The sequence below is a fragment of the Haliotis asinina genome, chromosome 11 (genome assembly GCF_037392515.1).
Source record: "Haliotis asinina isolate JCU_RB_2024 chromosome 11, JCU_Hal_asi_v2, whole genome shotgun sequence".
NCBI lineage: Eukaryota > Metazoa > Mollusca > Gastropoda > Lepetellida > Haliotidae > Haliotis > Haliotis asinina.
The window spans coordinates 41065932-41088449 of NC_090290.1; the positions used below are offsets into that span (position 1 = coordinate 41065932).

Sequence of the window (22518 nt, forward strand, 5' to 3'; positions counted from 1 at the left end):
CAGCAACCAACGATCGTTACAAGATAAGACCAACTTGATCGGGTGGTCATGCTCGACTTGGTTCAAGCATGTCATCGTATCACAATTACGCAGATCGATGGTCATGATGGCAATCACTGGATTGTACAGCCCAGATTCGATTATTCACAGACTGTCTCCATAATCATGTATTGGTGAATGTGCACTTAACAAACAAAACCTGTCACTATGTACAGCCTACAATGTCTACACGATTCCTTTGTTTGACTTAACCAAGTGACTCTAAACCAAAGTAAACAGCTTCAGATCCACAAGTCTGACTCATCCACCCAACCGACTGTACAAACTCAGCCACACCGCTCCATTATTTACACAAACACTCAGACAAAGCACACAACAATCGCATCACATTAGAAATATATGCCTGATTGTATATAATCAAACAAAGGTCACCAACGAAGCGTACGCGCAGCAGGTGCTGCGTCAGCCTGAGAGACAACACCGACAACGTCCTGTCATTTGAAACAGCGTTGCTAAACTGCCTTAATTGTAAAACAGACTTGATAACTCCGTGAGAAGCATGCCACGTCGAGGTGCTAAGTGTAGTTGTGAGAGGTATTAGCAACGCATCTTTTGTAACGAGAGTGCCTACAGTTATATTATTTTCCGCGCACAGCCAGTATTGATTCGATCTGTGGTAAAGTCCCACCACGCGAGGAGTACTCGCGTTGAGGAATTTGGCCTCTGACATGCCTGGCATTTCTGTTTCGGGGAACTGACGGACGGGGGATCTTGTTCCCCATCTACCCGGGTACCGAGCCTGACCATCGTCCCATACAGTGAACCCCCATCGTTGTGAGTATAAAATATGCTTCTAGCTGATGAATGACCAGCAGGTGCCTTGCTCAGCCAATCGATGACATGGATTCTTCCAGACGGCGAATATCGTCCAATCAGACGAGAGTACGGTCTTGCGGCTGGTGAGCAACACACGATCTTGCGTCAAGGATTGATTCCGGCAAATGACTTGAAAAGCCAAAATCGGGGAATAATGGTTCACTTTTGGAAGCGACGTACATCTTCGCAGCATTGCGAAAAAATGCCGCATGGACGGCCGACTCATTCTCCATTACTGAAGCCTTTCAATGCTTTAGCGACACCGGGGATGTATCTGTTTTCAAAATACAACGAATATAAGCGACAACAACAGGAACAGCAAAAGCGCAAGGTTACCGAGAAAGAATTGGAAAGCCTTAACCACAAAATAGTGAGTACCACATTTTTTCTACCCCCATCCCATCCCCAGCGCATGTTCTACAACGTTGCCAGTCCAAAGTTCTATCTTGTCATTGATTTCTGTATGTCAGAGCCATGTCACCACACTGTACGTCTGCTTCATTGAGAGCAGACGATAAATTCACCGTCGTCTGCTAGGAAATCTCAAGCTGTTCCAGCCGAGTCGAACACGCTGTTGTTATAGCCTCAACATTCATAGGTCCCTTGGGAAGCCTGCCACAGCTGAAAGACCTGTTATTTGCGCCTAATATTGACTTGTCCCACGAACGAAATTATGGATTTCTGCGACCACAACGCAAAACGACAACTACATTACATATCTCCAATCTAATTTACACGAGTCCTGCTCAATCTGATAAAGCCGTTCTACATCTCAGAATCAGAACATACGATCAAAACGGGGATATATTTTTATGTATGGAACTTTCAAGACAAAGCGTTATTCGCATGTACGGTGAAAGAAACTTAAAGAACTCCCTTGACAATAATGTAAAAGAACAGGAACAATCACAAGAGGTCTGTTAATCATATATCCATCACATTTTACAGACTTTACTCTTCTAGAATGACTCAAAGTCTAGCGGACGTTTTATGATACCGTGTTGCTTTCACCATCAATCAATCGTTTATCGTGTTTAAAGTGAGCGAGGGTTAGATTCGCTAAGCGCCTCTTTGAATAATGGTTTGGTGTTGACCAAACATACAACCACAGCAACTACTGAATCTGCTTGTAACATATTAAACCCACTTACAGTACATTATGAGAATGTGTTACATGCATTGGTTGTCGATGTGTTGCAATGTAAGTCAAGATCTACAGTTGCATGTTCTTTGTGATTTGATTTCTGAATTAATACAGACCGTACTGTGACTTGACTGTTAGCACAACCTACATCATTCGGGGGAAGAAACACATTAATATTTAACGTACGTCAGTGACAATATCGATGCATATCAGAGTGTATAAATATGTGCATTCCTGTACAGACAGTGTGCAAGTTTGGTCTGGACTAAACGTGCATCGTTAGGACAGTACATGACATGCATGTATTGTTCGAAAGCCAGTATCAGCATGTTTCATAAAAGTTTATCTAACGATAATGCTTTGAAAAACTCTTCAATCACCCATACCGCCGCGTGCTGCTGCAACAACAACTACAGTTACTGCTGTTCCGGCTACTACGCAAACTACGACTGTTACTTCTAAATAAATATACACTACTAGTAGTAGTAGTAATACCACGCTATTGGTAATATCCCTGTTATTATTATTACTACTACTACTATTAGTAGTAGTACTACCACTACTACTACTACTACGACGACGACGACTACTACTACTTGTAGTAGGTCTTCTATTACAATAATTATAAATACCAAGTATACGGCAATGCTCATTACTACCATTGCCACTATACTACTACTACTACTACTACTACTACTACTAGTATGACATTAACTACCACAAGAACTACTACTTCTACCGCTACTATTACAATCACTGTCACAACGACTACTACTACTACTTTTGATACCGCTTCTAATGTCATTCGGGGGCGGTGGGGTAGCCTAGTGGATAAAGCGTTCGCTCGTCACGCCGAAGTCCAGGGTTCGATTTCCCACATGGGCACAATGTGTGAAGCCCATTTCCTGGTGTCCCCCGCCGTGATATCGCTGGAATATTGCTAAAAGCGGCTTAAAACTAAACTCACTCACTCTAATGACATTCATGCCACTTCTGCGATGTATCCCAAAGTCATACTAAAACGCATAGATACACCCAGCCGCTACATCAGGGATACGACGATGATAATAGCAAGGTTTCATATAAAATGATTCATTCCGATATTAACTATAAACAAGATGAATGTCCACCACCTGCAGCCACGCAGTCCCAATATGACATTCTACCACGTACATGACTCACGCCAAACCTAATACGATAACATCAGTCATTCCCAGCTTATCCACATGCCGCGGTGACATAAACGACAAGGCTAAATGGTGTCTTCACATATGTCAGATATTACGTTATCAACCATTTAACATCGGGATAGCCTGACACCACCGAGGAAGCAAAACATGTACGGTGTCCTGCACGTATCGTCTCATGCTCCAATGACTCAGACCTAGGCCCACTCTCACAAAGAATTCTTAGCGTTACGGATGTCGTAATCCTGTGTTGAAAACTAGGTGTCGCTAAGATCGCTTCGGGCAGGTCAGCCCAGGGTCCAGATTTTAAACGCTAAGAGAGTCGTAAGTGCCATACATTAACATTAACTTACGACTATCGTAGCGCTAAGATCGCTTCGTGCAAGTCAGCCCAGTACTGTTATACAGCGAAGTGTAAGACGTGACATAGCTTAGCCTTCATGGTCAGTGTCAAGCCACGCACTGACACGGTAAGCCGTGTTGTCATGCGAGGGCTTGCTAAGGGCCAGGCTTGACTTTCTCTGATGGTATTAACTTGTTCTACGTTGTAACAGATTCACACAGCACGGTGTGGCACGCATTGTCTTCATATATGCCGTGGGAGCATTGTAATACTATACAATACACGGTTCTGTCTCACGGTTCCTAAACCGCTTTATTTCCCCATCCATCGAGGCCTTTCTGCGATGCTACAGCACTAAATAAAGCAAGTTAGAGTTCTTCAGTCTGAACACACACCCTTAACGCCCCCCCCCCCCCCTCTCTCTCTCTCTCCCTCTCTCTCTCGAGTAGTAGGTAATGCCTGACATGATGACATTTAGTTATCAACAGAATTTCTAAGTAAGCAAAGATTTAGAATTTGCCTTAGATATTTTCTAAATACTAAGTGTACATACTACTCTCTAAAAGACAGAGAGGGGGTGGGGGGAGACAGAGAGAGAGACAGAGAGAGAAACGTCCTCGCTCTTTCAGCTGTCGCCGCCCGGTAACTGAAATACGTTTATTATTTATCCAGCCGACTCCTGTAAATATTTAAAAAATGTAAACAAACACCCCCAGCAGTGATACTATTTCTTTTCACTGGTTTGCATTCACTACGGTAACGCGTATCGGGAGAAGTCATTTATTAAACGACAAAACCCTTCCCAAATTAATAAATCATCCTCCCGATATCCTACGTATGCATGAGATATAGGTACCAATGTACTTAGCAAAATTATGCACGCCCTTTGGACCAATTTGCATTTATCTACCCCAATAGCATGCCGCATATGTAATTCTTTAAGAATCGTTTTTCGTTTTTGAATTCCCTCTTTTGACAAATACACTGAAGTACGTATTTTAAACATGTACGTGTTTCATCTCACGTGTGTAAACAGAGAAATACTACGCAGGTACAAGAGTCATTAACACACAGAAACAAGCAATTGTGAATAATTCATGAGAAAGGGCCTATAGGTCTTGCTTTACGATAGATAGCATTGTATCCAAGCAGTTAATTCATTGTGACGTTAATGTATTGTTCGATTGATTGCAACGACTCCTATTATCCAATAACCTTGCTTTAATGCAAGCTGTTGTGCCGAAATACTTTGAAATTATTCACTCTGAAACCCGATGATGTAGCCGGTGTCGTCCCTGTGAAATCTTTCGGATTCGCAAGTGTTTGGAATCATAGTCCCTTTAACCGTTCCTTTATACCAACATTCTAGATTTGTGCTTTATATAGTATCGGTGCGGGATTTATTAAATTGTTGATGTTGTGAGTGATAGTGGCAAGGACACCTTACGATTGTGTGTATTTTCATTGAATATGATATAATTTGGGAAAACAGAACATTGTTGGAATATTGCAATATTGAGGCGGTGCAATATTGAGGAGCGCACTCTATCACACTATCTCTCCATGTTTCTCATTCATTGTGTTGCATGAATTAGCAAGTAAACATAAGATTCTTTGTGAGCAGAGAAGCCTCTCTCTCTCTCTCTCTCTCTCTCTCTCTCCCTCTCTCTCTCTCTCTCTCTCTCTCTCTCTCTGTATGTGTTGGTCGTGTATGTGCTGGTTAAACTTAAACAGCGGTAACCTCACACCTCACAAACATTGTTTACTGATTGTACTGACTGGAATTATCGCCATGTGTCAAAAGTAACCCAAATACGCAGCTTCACTAACAACATCCACGTTCAACATCTCTACAAATGTCAGCCATAGAGATATGCACGTAAACGTCAGTACTTGGGAAAGCGCCCGTATGCCATTGTCAGCGCAACGACTCATATCGTTAAGTATGGGGCGGTTATTCTGGACATGGACTTCAGACAACGGAAGCGCATATGCAGCAGTAGAGCACTTCAGACTAGACACATTTCTTTTCCAGACACAACGATCGAAAATACAACATTAACGTCACATCTGGCGCGGTGGAACTTCAAGTTTAGATCACTGCGCGACAGTTGGCAGACCTTGGACTAAATCGCAATCCAATAGCATATCTAGTTCTGCGAGCTGTTGAAACAGAACATTCTATTTGTGTTTGATATTTGATATACAGTATAAATAATCAATTTTTTGAATTGAATAATACAAAAGATGATTAGAGGTGTAGATTTTGTAAACATTCATGCCAGCTGTTGAATATCTTCATTATTCCAGATCTATAATTTGGCAACACTTCAATAGTTCCATGCTTCTACCCACAATACCTGAAGAAATTATCTGTTTAGAGTTTAGTTAACTAATTATGGAGCGCTTTTTGGGAAATGGTGTAACCAAGCAGTAGACACGTTCGTCGTTCCCTCGAAGACTCATGTTCGATTCCCCACATTTGTTAAATGTGTAAAATACATTTCTGGTGTCCCTTGCCGTGATATTGCTTGCATATTGATAAATCTCAACACTGTAAATTCCAGCGCCTGGCCTGAGTGATTCATCAGTGCCTCTGTTTTATCGCAGATAAAATGAGTGAGTTTAGTTTTACACCGCACTCAGCAATATTCCTGCTATATGGCGGCGGTCTGTAAATATTCGAGTCTGGACCAGACAATACAGTGTTCAACAGCATGAGCATCAATCTGCGAGTCTGACCACCCGATCCCGTTAGAGGCCTCGTACAACAGACATAGTCGCCTTTAATGGCAAGCATGGGTACAGATAGAATGAAGCGAATGCTGTTTGACTAGACAGACGGATTCTACAATGTCTTATAAATACCGAAAATCATTAACTCATGTAACTGCACCAAGTATCTAGATCGCATTATATGATACATAGAATACCTGTATATACATAAATATTTATTTGATATTTCTTTCATAATCCGTTTAGAACACCAGGTGCTGAACAAAAGCTGTATCGACTTCTTGTCCACACGATTGTCAGCTTGGATGCCTTTTTGGGGGGTTATAATTTAATTTTGATATGACATATGTATCGTGAATGTTTAATTCATAAACATGATATTATATTTCTCTGTTTCATAAATAGGCAATCGTAATTGTTCCATTTATTAAACAAACTATTTCGATTCAAAATTTGATAAGAGAAATTAATCAAACTACGCAATGCAATTGAGAAGCGGTCACGCACGAATCAAATTTAATTCTAACACTTCACGTGAAAAAACTGCATTCTGCAGAAACCGGTGCTATTCAGAAAAGCCAGCATTAATCAATGCCCAGTTCCCCGTGCCAGGAGCAAACAGCGGTTCAAACACCGACCCTTGGTACATTCTCGCAGTTGAATAGTTACAAACACTGTAAATGTACCAATTTAGAACCATACGCAAGTCGAATGAAATTTAATTTGGAGCCAAATCTAATTTTCATTTGAAACGTGAACTGCCCGAGCAGCCATGTTTGACAGTCCCAATGGTTGCGTCATACGAGGTACAAATAACTGAAAATAATGAGAAACAATTTTTCACATGGAACATGGGTTATAAATCTTCGACAAGCAATCGAAAACGTAATTGAGAATTAAGAATTATAATCGATTTATAAAAGGACGGCGTTTCTCGGTATTGTTTAACTTGTAAGACTTTTTTATATCGACGTTGGAACAGCATGAGTGGTATTTTTTTTTGTCCTCTGAAAGCGCATTTCTATGGAAGCGCATTTGTGCCACAGTCGCAAAGGAATTATCACCAGCGCAGAAGACTGCGTAGAAGATACTTTCATTTGCACGGAATAAAGGTAAAGGATACTTTCATCTCCATAAGTGATACTTTCATAAGTTATGCCACTTGACTTTGTTAATAATTATCTATTTGTTTGGCGAAGGTGGGGTAGCCAAGTAGTTAAAGCGAAGGCTGAAAACTCCGGAGACCCGGGTTCTATTCCCGACATAGGTACAATGTACGAAACCCGATTTGGGTCATTTAAATGTGTCGAAGGATTGCTAAGTGAAATATATTTTTAATTTATTTAACGCTGATATTCTGACAATTTGAAATGACCATTAAATTCCTAAAATACTGAAAAGGCCAAATATACATAATTTTATACTACCAACATACTAAGATTTAAATGATCATACATATTAATTACATTTTAAATTTTCATTTCATATAAACTATAGTCAACTAAGGTCGAAACCGAGGTAGATGTAAGCATGTTCTACATACATGCAAGTATCTTCTATGTAGATGTGCCCTCTAAGCAGATAAATTATATTTTAAAAATGGCACTTATACGTTTCCATACTACCATTATTATCACTCAGCACAGAAAAGAGGCATGATTTACCAGGCAGATCAGCGCACACATTTGCAACTTCTGGCGTTATGGATGCTCAACGCAACGACACAAAGGGCTGTTAAAGGCACATGTTATATACGTTCATCCATTGAAGACCGAGCCGTATAAAGGGCGAAACCTATAAATTTCATTTTATATGAGAAAATAAGACGAAATTATATCTGAAAAAAAATGAAGTTACCAGTCTGATTTATAAGCATTACGTGCAGTGTCTGTCTGGGAAATTTTATTTTTTTGTACGCTTCCAAACAACTTTACGACATTGTCAATACGATCAATAAGGTCGGCCATATATGGGACCCGACTGGGGCCAGTGGGCCAACTCCGACAATAGTCTATCAAGCATGTGCTTCCTTCCTTGTTACAGGGACATTGAGTTCCTGGCATGAGACATAATCCCATATTAAACCGTTCGTGCATGTTCCGATACGTCCACGCTAACAGCCATTTGTGGGCGTGTGCTTTTGGAACACGCAAATGTTAAGATGTATGACTACGTTGAGAACTCATAGAATACGTGTGCGCTTTTACATACAGTCGAACAGCGGTGAGTCCAAGGTTAAGGGAACTGTGTAAATGCCTTGAGGTATCCCTGGGTCTACAAAACTGTAACGTGATGACTGAATGATTGATTAAAAGTACTCTTCGAGAAAACCGTCGTTCGACACATCAGAGTTTCTCAAAACGATGTTTGGTTGTATGTATAACTCGATATTTCGATTTAAACGAGTGATTGAAATTTAATAGTCTTTAAGTGAAATAGCAATATCATTAAATCCTTGTACATTGAGTGAGTGAGTATGGTTTTACGCCGCTTGTAGCAACATTCCAGCAATATCACAGTGGATGACAAGGAAATGGCTTATACACATAGAACCCGTGTTGGGAATAGAAGGCGGGCCTCGCACACTTTTCACCATCTAGTCTACCTCACCTAGCCTAGTGGTTAAAGCGTTCGCTCGTCACGCCGAAGACCTGGGTTCGATTGGGTACAATGTGTAATGCCCATTTCCTGCAGTCCCCCGCAGTGATATTGTTGGAATATTGCTAAAAGCGGCGTAAAACTAAACTAAACTCACTCACTCACTCACTCACTGCCCCTCTGCAGTGATGCGACTTCACATGCTTTGTGTATATATATCACGTTATTCAGTATCAGCACTCAAGATAATAATATTCTTGACCTCATATTTAATAATAACGTGAGTCAGGAATGTTCGTTTTGCACTGTGACCAGAGTAGAATTTGGTCTGTATGTACTAATTTCATATCACAGACAACGTATGATCTGGTCATTTCCAGGCACATTGTCTGCTCTCGGCTCTAGTAGACAATCGTACTTTTCGATATCATATTAAACTCAACTGGAATCATAAAGTCGTGCTGCCTGTTGGGCGCAATGACCTAAACACTCACAATGAACATGACTAGAGGTCTACAGATAACATTAAAATGCCCCTCAGCTGAATTAATCAGAGGTTTAATTGTCAATCGCAAATACTTAGTTATAATATGTATGTATGCAAGCTGAATTGTAAGGGTGCACAGTCATGAATTAATTCTTCTGCGTGGTTATATCTGCACATATGATTTTACATAACCTCTATATGATTTTTTTCTGAAATGACGTGTCACAATGTTGATAGTATCTTTGACAAAATGCTCTGAAAATCAATAAATGTATTTCTTTTGGCATAACTTGCATGATCTCTATCACGGTCACGTAACTGTAGACATATTTCTGGCCCCAGTCTTCATTTACCCGTTCTTTTTTACACACAATTTCCATGACACAAATTACTTTTCAGAAACTCTTGCAGGAATGATTGATGTAAACAGGCATGATCAAATTTAGCAACACGTCTTTCAATTTAAAATTACCTAAAAACTAGACACTGTTCATCTTCCTTTGCCCCTAAGTCTATTTTGAATTATAGATTTAATCGGTAAGAATCAGCCAGACACATTTGACCGTTACACACATTCAACGTATACGTCTCCGAAGCTAGAAATAGTGTACGACAAAGAAACCACGTGATAAGTAAGATTGAAGGAAGAAATTATATTAACCAATCTGTGATCGGAATTGTTGTCCACGATGCACGCCCACGGTTCCTATCTCCGCAATCAGCTGTTAATCAAATGTCAATTTGCGTTAAGGGAAGAATCATTGCATTTTTAAGAAATTCTCACAATTACATAATGTCATTATTGTCAACACTAGAGCCATAGAGCATTTCCATACATAGTAGCAGGGCTAGGATAGTGTCGGAATTGCCCCTATAACTGTCAGAAGTTCGAGGAACATGGTTGATGGCAGTTATCAACGATATCGTCGTAGATTACAATGTCCACTGGCACTGTGCTAGGGGAGCTCTCCAAGAATGGGAATGTGGTATCGATTCCCCGCAGGAATAACCACAAGGCAATCGACGAGGCCCACCACGATCGTCCTGTAAATGGTAGCGCTTGTTCGTAACATTTGTGCTTCCATGCTACTTAACGCTGAGAGGCTTGTCCGTTTCGGCCTTCTAGAGAGTTCTGATGGGATACCACAGTTCTTGTATATCTGTCATCATATATGGTCTCTTTTTCTCAAAGGTTGTTTTCATGATTCTATCAACAGTGGTTGTGTATTTGCATCTGTTTGTCGTTGCAAGTGAGGTGTTCATTTGCCAAGCTCGGGGCTATTTTAAGATGTTGCGTTTTAAACTATACCCGGGTCATTTCTCTTCATTAATTTTACAAGAGAAACTCATTATCAGTTCCGCTGCTCTGACTGTGTGATATTGAATGTGCAGCTAATGACTTCCTATTCGTTGGCTGGGTTATTGTTGTGGCGCTCTTTATTAACCATTACAAGTCCGTGGCGGTTGATAGTGTTACATGGATAGTGTAATTAATAACATCTACCGCGGCGAAGTAAGATACTTACTACATTGAAAAGGAATAGTGGCGGTGGTGGGCAGTTCACGTTGCAGTTGCAAAACCTGTAACAGCTGAAGTTGATTAGTATTGGCTGAGAGTAATGCGAATGTTTGTGTGAATAGGGTACCATGAATAGACCCTGTAGTCTAGTCTGAAGGGCGATGGGGTAGACTAATGGATAAAGCGCTCTCTCGTCGAAACCCCTGGTGTCCACCGCGGCGTAAAACTAAACTCACTTGCTCAATTAAAGTTCTGTAAGTGACCGCGGTGTCGATTGTAGAGGTGGTCGCGATATGTAGAGGTGTGTCGTTGTTAAACGCTACATTATCACAGCTACAGAAAGGCTGTCTGTAATTTATCATGTCTGGTCTAAACAATCCAACATCAAGTTACGCAACTGGGATAAGACAGCACGCCTCAAGCAAATCAATGAGACTTACAGCCCTATCCCGTATTCACTTCGTAAGACAAACAGGGGCTGGTGAAGACCGATTCTGACCTTGATCTTGTAGGGTCGTAGTAGTAGTAGTAGTAGTAGTAGTAGTAGTAGTAGTAGTAGTAGTAGTAACAGCAATTTCAGTAGTACTCATAGCTGTCGTTGTCGTTACTGAACTGAAGTAGCACCAGAAGACTATATATTAATATAGGCCGAATACATATGGGCACAAGCCCGGGGTCGTCCATGGTTATCAGATTTCGATTCATATAAATTTCAAAGCCATGGTTTTATCTTATGACCGGTTATTTTCGGACATAGCATTTTTCACCAGACATTTAGTACGCAGGAGAAACACTGCAGCATGTATATGTTAACGAACCAATAGCAATAATCGTGGCAAATCGTGGACTTCAACCAAGGAACACAGGATCCTAGTGCAAGTAAGGGAGGCAACTCGTGCCTTGACAATTTATACATGCGCGTGGAAGACGTTAGATAGTCGTTGAAATGTTTCAGTAGCAGGTTGTGTTGATAGCTGACAAATTATGAACTGGAATGAAAGATCATAGGATCGTAGTGCAAGTAAGGGAGGCATCTCGTGACTTCATACCTTATACGTTAACGTGGAACACATAAATAGTCGTTCAAATGTTGCAGCAGCTTTTTGTGGCGACAGCTGTCTGTGAATCATCGTGTGATGCAATCTCATCGTTGTTCCACCGCTAATATATAATCACTTTCTTTCCGGTAACGCAAAATGCAAAGTGTTTTATTGAGTCTCAGTTCAAAGCTCGCTGTGTGTTGTCATCAGCTAATTTCACATTTACTTCTGATGAAACTCCAAGCAGGTGTCGTATTTTATGACATCGAATCTAATTAGATTTTAGGCGAAACTAATATGGTGGATACTCGAGGTACTAATGCAATACCAGCACGTACGTATAGACAGAACAAGGTAATGAGACCTGCAATGACCTATCGCTTGAGAGGAAATCTTGACTCGGAGAGGTCCTTCCCCTACACAATATGATGATCGGGTGATATGGCGTCTTGGTACATGTCTTATGTCCATGGTTAGGGAAATGAGGGTGAAACATTATTTTGGTTTTCATGCTCTTTATGTCCTGTGTCAGTGCATCTGTATTGACGGACGGAGATAAACAGTGAATGAGCGAGTGTATAGTTTTACCCCGCACTCAGCAATATTCCAGCTTTTACGGCAGTCTATAAACAATCGAGTTTTGACCAGACAATCCAGTGATCAACATCATGGGCATCGATCTCCGCTATGGGGACACGATGGCATGTGTCAACCAGGTCAGCGAGTCTGAGCACCCGATCCCGTTAGTTGCCTCTTACGGCGGTCGTGGTTCATTTCTGACCCGGATATTCACGGGTGGTGACCCGGATATTCTATAGTGTGACGGACAAACGGACATGTGTTTGAGTATTGTGTATGGACGTACAGACCTGTCATTACAGATGCAGTTCCGGGTGGCATTTACATAGATGCTGTCACCTTCAACTCATAGATACATACACAAGCGGATTGTCACAGTTACAATAGGCACAGTCTTGAGTTAAGTTAAACTAACAGACACTCACAATTACTCTAACAGACACACACAGCTACACCAGCAGACACTCATAGCAACAGTCACAGTTACAGCAACGGACAGCCACCGCTACAGCAACAGACAGTCACAGTTACACTAACAGACACACACAATTACACCAGCACGCACTCAGAGCAACATATAGTCACAGATACAGCGACAGACACTCACAGTTACACCAGCAGACACTCACAGTTACAGCAACAGACAGTCACAATTACGGCGACAGACACTCACAGTTGCACCAACAGACGCTCACGGTTACACCAACAGACAGTCTGTTACTCGAAGAGACATACTGTTACACCCACAGACACAAAACTGCGCCAAGAAACCCAGTCGCCATGCCGTTGACACACTCATTGTCACAACTAACAAACACGCTTGTGCGTACCGTGGTTTCGGTCTGTTCTTGCACTGCAGCTGTTCCAACTGACGAATCAGCTGCCCTAGCTGCAGACAGAGTCAAGGACGCTGATATAGATCTTCTGACCATGATTACACTCAAGCCACCTCTCAGCAGTAAGACTTCCCATCCCATCTGGATGATGACACTGTGGCCTAAACGATCAAAGAAATTGTGTAATGTCATGTATTTATTTTTCGTCATTTCTGCCCAGGAAGGATAGGCCTACGGTCGGTTTGTCAGCCAGAGGAATCACGTCTGGTGTCATAATAGAGCTGCCTCCGGCCAAGTTTGCTAAAGAGGCAAGGATGTCTCTGCGACATGGATGTCTCTGTATTCGCGGGACACGTTGACATAGGTGGTGATGATGATGTTGAAGACGACGATGACGATGATGACGACGACGGTAATGATAATTATAATTATACTTACTATAATAACGACGACGATAATGATGATGATGACAACGACGATGACAATGACGGTGATAATTATGATTATGATTACTATGATAACGACGACGCCGATGATGATAAAGACGACGACCATGACCACGACCACGACGATGATTGCCACTTTTACCAATATTCCATCAATATCAGGAAGAATGGTCATCAAACATTCTACCATATTGGCAGTCGAACCCGGACTTTCGGTGAGACGAGCGAGCACTTTTCCACAAGGCTACCCCACGGCACCTGAAAACAAAGAAGTTACGACCAGGTATACACTTGTAACTGTAACGCTGATATACCGTTACGTGACCTCGTCAGTCGCATCCGGCACGAGGCGCGAGCCAATCTTTTATCAGAACCTATTTCAATCAACGTGCTTAAAACATTTACAAGAAAACCTCGAAGGTTAAACCGAGTCAGCCCAACGTGGCCAACTCGTGCACGACGTGGCTGTAGTCAGCAACGTTCCGGCAATGCGTTGGAATATATGACTTCGACATTTTCAGCACGCAACTGTTTAAATTTACATGTGTTATTTACCGATAAGCCTCCACCTAGAAATGCCTGCAAACGCTGCTAGTACTTAGCAGCCATATGCAGTGGTCTAGTGACAGACTATCGATAAGAGGTTGATTTTACTCGATGTAAAAATTAATCGATTATAGAGGTAAATAGAATTTCAATTAAATATGGGACATTTCGTTATAACGAGGTAGCGGTCCTTCTGTATACGGTGGGAATATATGACAAGCAAGATGAAGAGAGGTTTAAAGGTATTGCTGTCTCTATATGTATAGAAATTTCTCAATCATGCCCTGCCATCCGGCTTCTCTCTCTACTTTTCACAAATTCTCTCTCTCTCTCTCTCTCTCTCTCTCTCTCTCTCTCTCTCTCTCTCTCCCACCTCTATGTCACTCTATTCGTATCACTTATCACTCCATGTCTCTCATTCTTTATCCATCCGCCGTCTCACTGCCTCACTTTCTCCCGCTTTCTCTCTCTCCATCGCTTTTTCACCTCCTTTATCTTCCCCTCTCTCTTTCGCTTATCTTTTCCTCTCCCTCCCTCTTTATATCTCCCTCTGTCACTTCCTATATCACTATTTATCTATTTATTTATCTCTCTCGCTCCTATCTCTCTATCACATGTCATTTTTCAAGTCTTTCCACCACTTTGTCTACATCTCTCACTCTTTCTTGATGACAATCTCTCTTTCCATCTTTCTCGACCACTCTTTATCCCCATCTCTCTCATTCTCTCTCGCCAACTCATTCACTCACAGGTTTTTGGAAAATGTGTGTTCCTTGTTTAATCCCATGAGTATATTGATAACGTGAGTATATTGATAACGTGAGTATATTGATAACGTGAGTATATTGATAACGTGAGTATATTGATAACGTGAGTATATTGATAACGTGAGTATATTGATAACAATGATGAATAAATCAGTTCCAAACTAAAGTTTGGTTTATGCTGGTTCTGTTCTTAACTTGTCTGACATACATGGCCTAGCTACCTACAGAAACACCCCTTAAGTATGATAGATAGTAGATACTATCTGTGCTCTCAGAAACTCTTTCACTGTTTCCTCTTTTCCCTCTCTCTCTTTCCTCTTTCTGTTTGTATCTGTCTCTCGTTAGCCTCAATCCTTTCTCTCCTCGTCTCTACGCCCCACTATATCCACCATTTCATCCTCTCCAGTGGCTTTTCTACAGATGATCTCCAACATATGAAACACCCCAAATGTCATCTGATATACTCCCACAGTCGATGTCCGTGTGAACACCATTGTGTCATACACGTATGGAGATATTTCTATCTATATAAATATAGTAATTCTGTCTTGTGGATCTTATCGATTGCTTACCAGGAAAGATTGCATCTTACAAATACGCACTGATTCCGGATTACGCCAACGTGACTGGAATAAAGCATTCCGGAATTGGTTGAAGTATCTCGATGCAGAAAGTGAGTCCCACGGTGAGTGAGTGAGTTTAGTTTTACGCCGCTTTTAGCAATATTCTAGCAATATCACGGCGTGGGAGACTTGAAAATGGACTTCAAAAATTGTTCCCATGTGGGGAAATGAGCCCGGGTTTTCGGCGTGACGAGTAAACGCTTTAACCACTAGGCTACCTCACCGTCCCGGAGTCCTACACGACATTACGCTTTTAACGAACGCTCATATCACGAACTAACATGCATATCGAACAGTTTCGATGTCCCTGATACTTCCAATAGACGTATGAAGAACTACGTCCCGTGCACCATGCACTACGCATTTTACGAACACGCTTATTGCGAACTTACGATATCGAACGCTATGTATATACAGAACTACGGTTATATCGAACTTCCACTTGTGGTCCCGCCAAGAGTATTAGTGCAAGCTCATATCAATGTAAAATGTGACCTTTGTTAACGTTCATCGAATCGCCTATTTTAACATTAAAATATTCGTCGTTAGCTTAAATTTTATAAGGGTTATATCTAGCATGAAGGCACTTGGATTAATTGGGGTCTATGCAATAAAAGAAAGGGTCTTTATCGAGCGTTTTCTATCAAACGTATCCAAGAAGAGTTTCAAAGTGCAAACCGTTATTCATTATCCGTTCGTAACGAAAACACTTTTTCCAAAGTCAATTAATATTTCAGTGTATTCATTTATATGTAGATTCGTCAGTGGAGCTTCGTCAATTGATTGCGGATGGTGGTTGAGAAAGCTCGGTTTTGTCTTTCAGTGTTTTCATATTCTCATATTCTCATGAGAGTGGAGTATTGATTGGAACGTTATGCAACGTCGCGCATCAATGGCGACTGCATTCCTAATGTTACCAACGTAAACAGGCTTGATCATCAAGTGCTGAGGATTGCATAACAAGAGCAACTGACAGAGGGTGGGGGAGTCCCAAGGTGGCGGAGGGGAGAATTACAGAACGAGTGAGGAACGGTTGTATGGTTTAGAAGGGGGTTTGCTTTTAAACTGCAATATTCAAGATTGGGGTGGGTGGGCTGAAGTAGGGAAGGGATGTTTGTGTGTGTGTGTGTGTGTGTGTGTGTGTGTGCGTGCGTGCGTGCGTGTGTGTGTGTGTGTGTGTGGAGACTCCATGATGTCTATATAACGGTCTGTAGACAAAAGGGTGCGGTAGAAGAGCTGATCAGAAAAGAAAAAATGCGTCTGTAGAAGACGGTATAGAAGTATAGAATGGAAAAACAGGAAGACTGGAGGTGGAAAGGAGTAAAACAGACGAAATGGCAGAAGGTAGTGTAAGACAAGGATTGTGGCAAGAGCCTTTGAGGGGTCTGTAGAAGAAAGGATTGTAGTCTGGAGGTCTCTACTCTACAGTAGAGTCTGTAGGAGTCTGTAGAAGGGGGATGGGGTGATAGGGGATTGGTGTCGAAAGGGGTCAGGGAATATGTAGGGGTCTTTCACATATACCGCGTAGGTCAGTCTCCTAGCAATCATCTGTCACCTGGTGTTGCTAATGTCTAAAACAACCCACGGACTGCCGAACGTCACGTTATACGGAGTGTTTGAAAAGATAGAGATTCTTGAGATTCTAAAGACAATCGAATAAAACATGTTTTATTCATGGTCTTCCAATTACGACTAATCCATCCTAAAATAACGAGGCTTTGATTCTTAGTCACGTGTCACTTAAGTGATAATCCAAGCTAAAAGCTAGTCCCTATATTAATTCCCATGATGCGCCATGATCAATCACGAGAACGAGGCTGACCTAGATTAAACTGTCCATTCGCATGATGAAAGGCAATGGTACTCCCTATTCCATATCCGCTCAGCTGGACCGGGAAGATTTTCAGGAAGGAAAGGATTTCACACTTTACTAAAGCGAAAATAACGCATAAAACGTGACTTTCACGAGATTTTAAACAATTGGAAAGCTTTCTCAAATACTAACAACTGTAGAAATAGTTTAGCGGTATTTTTTAACAAGCCAAAGTTATTTCCAAATTGCAATAGCCTAAGTTTCGTATTTTAAAGAACTGCGATTAATGTGCCATTAACTGATATAGTTGTTCCATAACAAGACCAAACAGGTTCCAGAAAACGTCAGGAATCATAAAGCATCGGACACAAAAATCAGAGCACGTACGGCCTTTCTGATTGACATGGGCATGATCGAGTAATGACTGACTTATCACGTCTAGTTGTTCGGCGGTACCAGTAGCCATTATTGTCATAGCCAATTTAGCAGGTTAGTTTCGTAATTCGATAAACGTTCTATTAATACCAATAAACCGAAGTTAATATTCCTGATTTAGCGTAAAGCGCTGTTAGTCTCGTGTTTAACCTTCCAAACGTCCCCCTCTGATGTTAATTATGATGTGACGATTAAATCATTACTGTCCCCATCTAATGTTAATTATGACGTGACTATTGAATCATAATTGTGCGGAATGGAAAGGTTACTTCGTGTAATGACATGTCATAATTATGATAAATAAACATATGTCAAAGTGCAAAGATAAAGAAGGGCAGAGGTGCGCATGCTTGTCTCCGTTAGGTAAAACAGCATTGCTGGGGGTATGGCGGGAGATACAGGCAAACAAATTAAACATATAGCCTGAAGAGCCGTGAGTGAGTGAGTGAGTGAGTGAGTGAGTGAGTGAGTGAGTGAGTGAGTGAGTGAGTGAGTGAGTGAGTGAGTGAGTGAGTGAGTGAGTGAGAGTGAGAGTGAGTATCGTAGCAGTAATAAAGTAAGATCACCGCGGGCAACACCAGAAATGTACTTTACATATTGAGACCACTTGTGGAATAGAAAGTAGAGCTTTCTGCGCGACGAGTGAACGCTTTCAGCACTAGCCTACCCCCACTAACCTTAATCGTTTCATGATACCAAATGTTACAACCTTACCGAATGTCTGTTTTCTGTTTTATTAAAAGAAAAACGACAACATGACTTTTAGTTCTTCAAGATCAGTACATGTTTAGTAAGTCCTCAGATGTATGAAACTGTAAAACGCCGACAAAATGTTGAGGGATATGTTTTGGGGGTTTGTTTTTTGAAAACGTTACCAAGCATGAGAGTTTACATGTTGGATACAACGTAAAGCGTTCAATTGTTATTGATCAGTTTGAAAATCAATACCGTGCAATCGACGACGAGGATACCGTGTGAGATATAGTTTCACAGAGCACATCGATAGTATCTACTATACTTCACATGAGCGTTTCTGTATGTGGCCCCTGTGCGTCAGACGACGGGTTAAAAAACAGAAGGAGATCTTTTGCATAATTTTGAATCGACTCATTTACCATTGTTGTCAATAGACGCATGGGCACAAATAACGAAACACATGGGACATAAGAACTCTGTGTGTAAGCTGGAGAGAGAGAGAGGGAGAGAGAGAGAGAGAGAGAGAGAGAGAGAGAGAGTTTGTGAAAAGTATAGAGAGAAGCCGGGTGGGAGGGCATGATTGAGAAATTCTCAGAGAGTTTTTAACTGAATACTGTAAAAACGTTTCCTGAATATTTCCTCTATTTGATCCAGTATATAACGCGAGATAAATGCCGTTGGTGTATTGACATTTGTTAAATTGTCACATGCAACTATCCATACGTGAAATTTACCTAAAGCTAAGATAGCTGACTAGTTGTATAAGATGCGCGTATCACGTTACAGAGTTGTTTCCCGTAGTCGTGTCAAGATCTATGAGGTCGAAGCGCAAATTAATTTGCCATGATGAGCATTACACCCTTCAGCATTACATCAGTATAGAATAGTTCGAGGTCAGGAATCACCGTGGACATCGTCTTCCAAAGCCTTCAAACCGAAACAACCAAAATACCTTTGGTTGGGGCGTTTATCTGGTACTACCATAGTGCGAAATAGTATCCAAATTTGGCTAGTCATTTGGGCTCGCTGTGCCTGAAATTGACAATCCCACAAAATACTTCACTAGCCCTAAATTTGGATGTAGACAAACGTTTCTTCATTGTGATGCTAATATGATGAACAATTTATGGGTCATAATCTTGCATGATTAAAAAGTGTAACATCACTTAACAAGTCGGAGAGAGTGACATATTTACGAAATTACCCCCTGATAATTCACTAACCAGTCGGGCCAGAGACTCTGTATATTTACTGGCCCGATTGTTTTTTTACTAGCCACGGGCTAGCAGGCCACTGACTGTTTCGCACATGGAAACTACTCACTTACGATCCTCTAATTCCCACTGAGCAGTCACACGTTTCTTGATTAATTGAATGCATAATCTGACCGTGTCGACTGAGAGATTGACATTTGTAGAGTCAGTTTGGTAATGGTCGTACTGACATTTGTGTCTAGACTTTACGCAATAATCACAGGCAATCCCATCAGAATCCCATGCTTGTGTCATTCCCCGTGGCCTTCACCATTCTTGTCATTTAAATGAATCTCAGAGCAAATCTTCTTTGCGACTAAAAGCCTTTTGCCGCGATATATCACACCTCGGAGGTAGTAAGCAAACTCAGTGACTGTGAAGCGGTACAGTCACAATTTTAAACTTCATTTCTATCGAGAGTCTACAGCTGCGATTTAATTCATAGATTTATCTGTGTCTTCTATCCGTGGCATCTAAAAGAATATGATGCATTTATGTACATGCATATTCATGAGCTACATTTGAACGCCGAGGGTGAGATAGACCCCAGGGCTCCGTTTCAGAAAGCCAATTTAAGTCTTTCATAAGTGTGAGACTGAAGATCTCCTTTGGGCTACGCTTGCATGCCTTGTCGGTCGAGGCCAAGCATCCCATGCTGGTTGTAGGTACTATACTCGAAGCCAATTTCTGTACCCCGCCGTGATACTGATTAAATACATAAATATTGCTTAACAAGAGAGTATGCTCATTACTCATTCATAACGATTTTTTTAACTTTACCGCATTAACAATCGTTATCACTTGGATTCAAACACAAAGCCAGCGGATCCTTTCAGGGGAGGTTACTCTGCAAGGGGGTCCGTATGACAAGCTGTATCGTTATTAATGAGCGACTTGTTTCATGGCTTGAGCGAGACGTGTTGATTTGTACCGATCCACAGATACCGTCTCTTGTTAGCAGACCTTTGTCATGCCATGCATTGTCAAAACTCATCCCGCAACGATCGATGAGAAACTTGTATTTAACTAAACTGATACATTAGTCCAGTATGATTGAATGTTTTAGGTTGTGCTACATAGAAATTAATCCACACTGTAACATTATTGACTCGTAATTGGAAAATAACTCGTTCCGTTTTAAATAAATAATTTTATCTAGTAATTACTTTAATACGCCGATGATGAAATCAAAGCAACAAGGAGAATTGCTTTGTTATGAGGAAACGGTAAAATACGCTTGTCGGTTTAATAACTAGGATACGTATGCAATATGCATGTTTCATGGTCCATAGATAAATACTAATAAGATATTGAGATTTTATGGATTTATTGTTAGGATCAACTGTTAATCAATAGTTACAGGCTGCGAACCAAATATAATGATGAGAAAATTATGACTCTGGACTGAATGCGATATGCGAGATCTAGATGTGCTATTGCTGAACTGATAACGCAGTTATCTAACATGCTGCTGATGGTACCAGAAATATTGCTGATAAACCGTTATTGACTTACCTGAAATACTCCTGAGCAGACTCAATTGAGTTACCTGAAATAGTGCTGATAAACCCTAAATGAGGTACCAGAAATATTGATGATAAACCCTATATGAGGAACCAGAAATATTGCTGATAAACCCTAAATGAGGTACCAGAAATATTGCTGATAAACCCTAAATGAGGTACCAGAAATATTGCTGATAAACCCTAAATGGGGTGCCAGAAATATTGATGATAAACCCTAAATGGGGTGCCAGAAATATAGCTGATAAACCCCTATTGAGTAACCTGAAATAGTGCTGACGAGACGTAATTGAGTTTCCTGAAATATTGGTGATCAACCCATATTGAGTTACCTACTATTGCTGATCAGCCCTTACTGAGTGATCTGAAACATTCTTAACATACCATAATTAAGTTACCCGAAATACTAACCACAGAAGACCCATGTTAAAATTATTGGTGTTTAGTAATTCATGCCTGTAGTAAGAAGCAACTTGAGGGATCGGGCGGTCAAGATCATATGTGGTTTGAGTAAACTACACAATTCGTTATATCCGACTATTCAATACAAGTGTGTTCGTTAAAAAAGTAGCATTCTGTCTCTTTTTTTGTCTTTTTATTTCCACTTCATGTTATACATGTTTTATACACGACGTTCTCCACACATTGAATATTGACGAAGTAATAAACTTCAAGTTGCACTTTGTGTTAAACATATTATATGCACAACTTACTCCATATATAGAAGTAGTTTAAAGTATTTTATCAGAGTCACGTGGACCAATCAAAACTCGACATTCTTACCTGAGGCTAGAGAATGCCTTGTATATATAATCACCTGGGACATTGGTTCGAAGTGTGAATAGCCTGTAATCTTAACTGTATCAAGTTATACAAAATACACCTGTTACTTCTCAGTATCCTTTGATTATCAGTACGGGTGTGAAAAACGTCGCAGCTCTTTACCTGTGCAAATATGATTCCTCCAAGATCAATCAAGATAAGTGTTTTGTTCAAAGAGCGCGGACTCTCCCTTCGATATAAGCTGCAATAGTTATATACTTCCATGCGCAGGACAGTGGCACCAACAAC

The 22518-nt window shown here is 40.9% G+C and overlaps 1 protein-coding gene across 1 annotated transcript in view; it reads left to right on the top strand.

Moving 5' to 3' along the window:
* The first annotated feature begins 1018 nt into the window (after positions 1-1018).
* Positions 1019-22518, top strand: part of LOC137256347 (uncharacterized) — a 57368-nt gene continuing 35868 nt past the window's right edge. Inside the window, exon 1 of the mRNA XM_067794127.1 lies at positions 1019-1246. Within this exon, the coding sequence (XP_067650228.1) occupies positions 1031-1246 (216 nt within the window). The 5' untranslated portion in view covers positions 1019-1030. The remainder of the gene's footprint in view (positions 1247-22518) is intronic.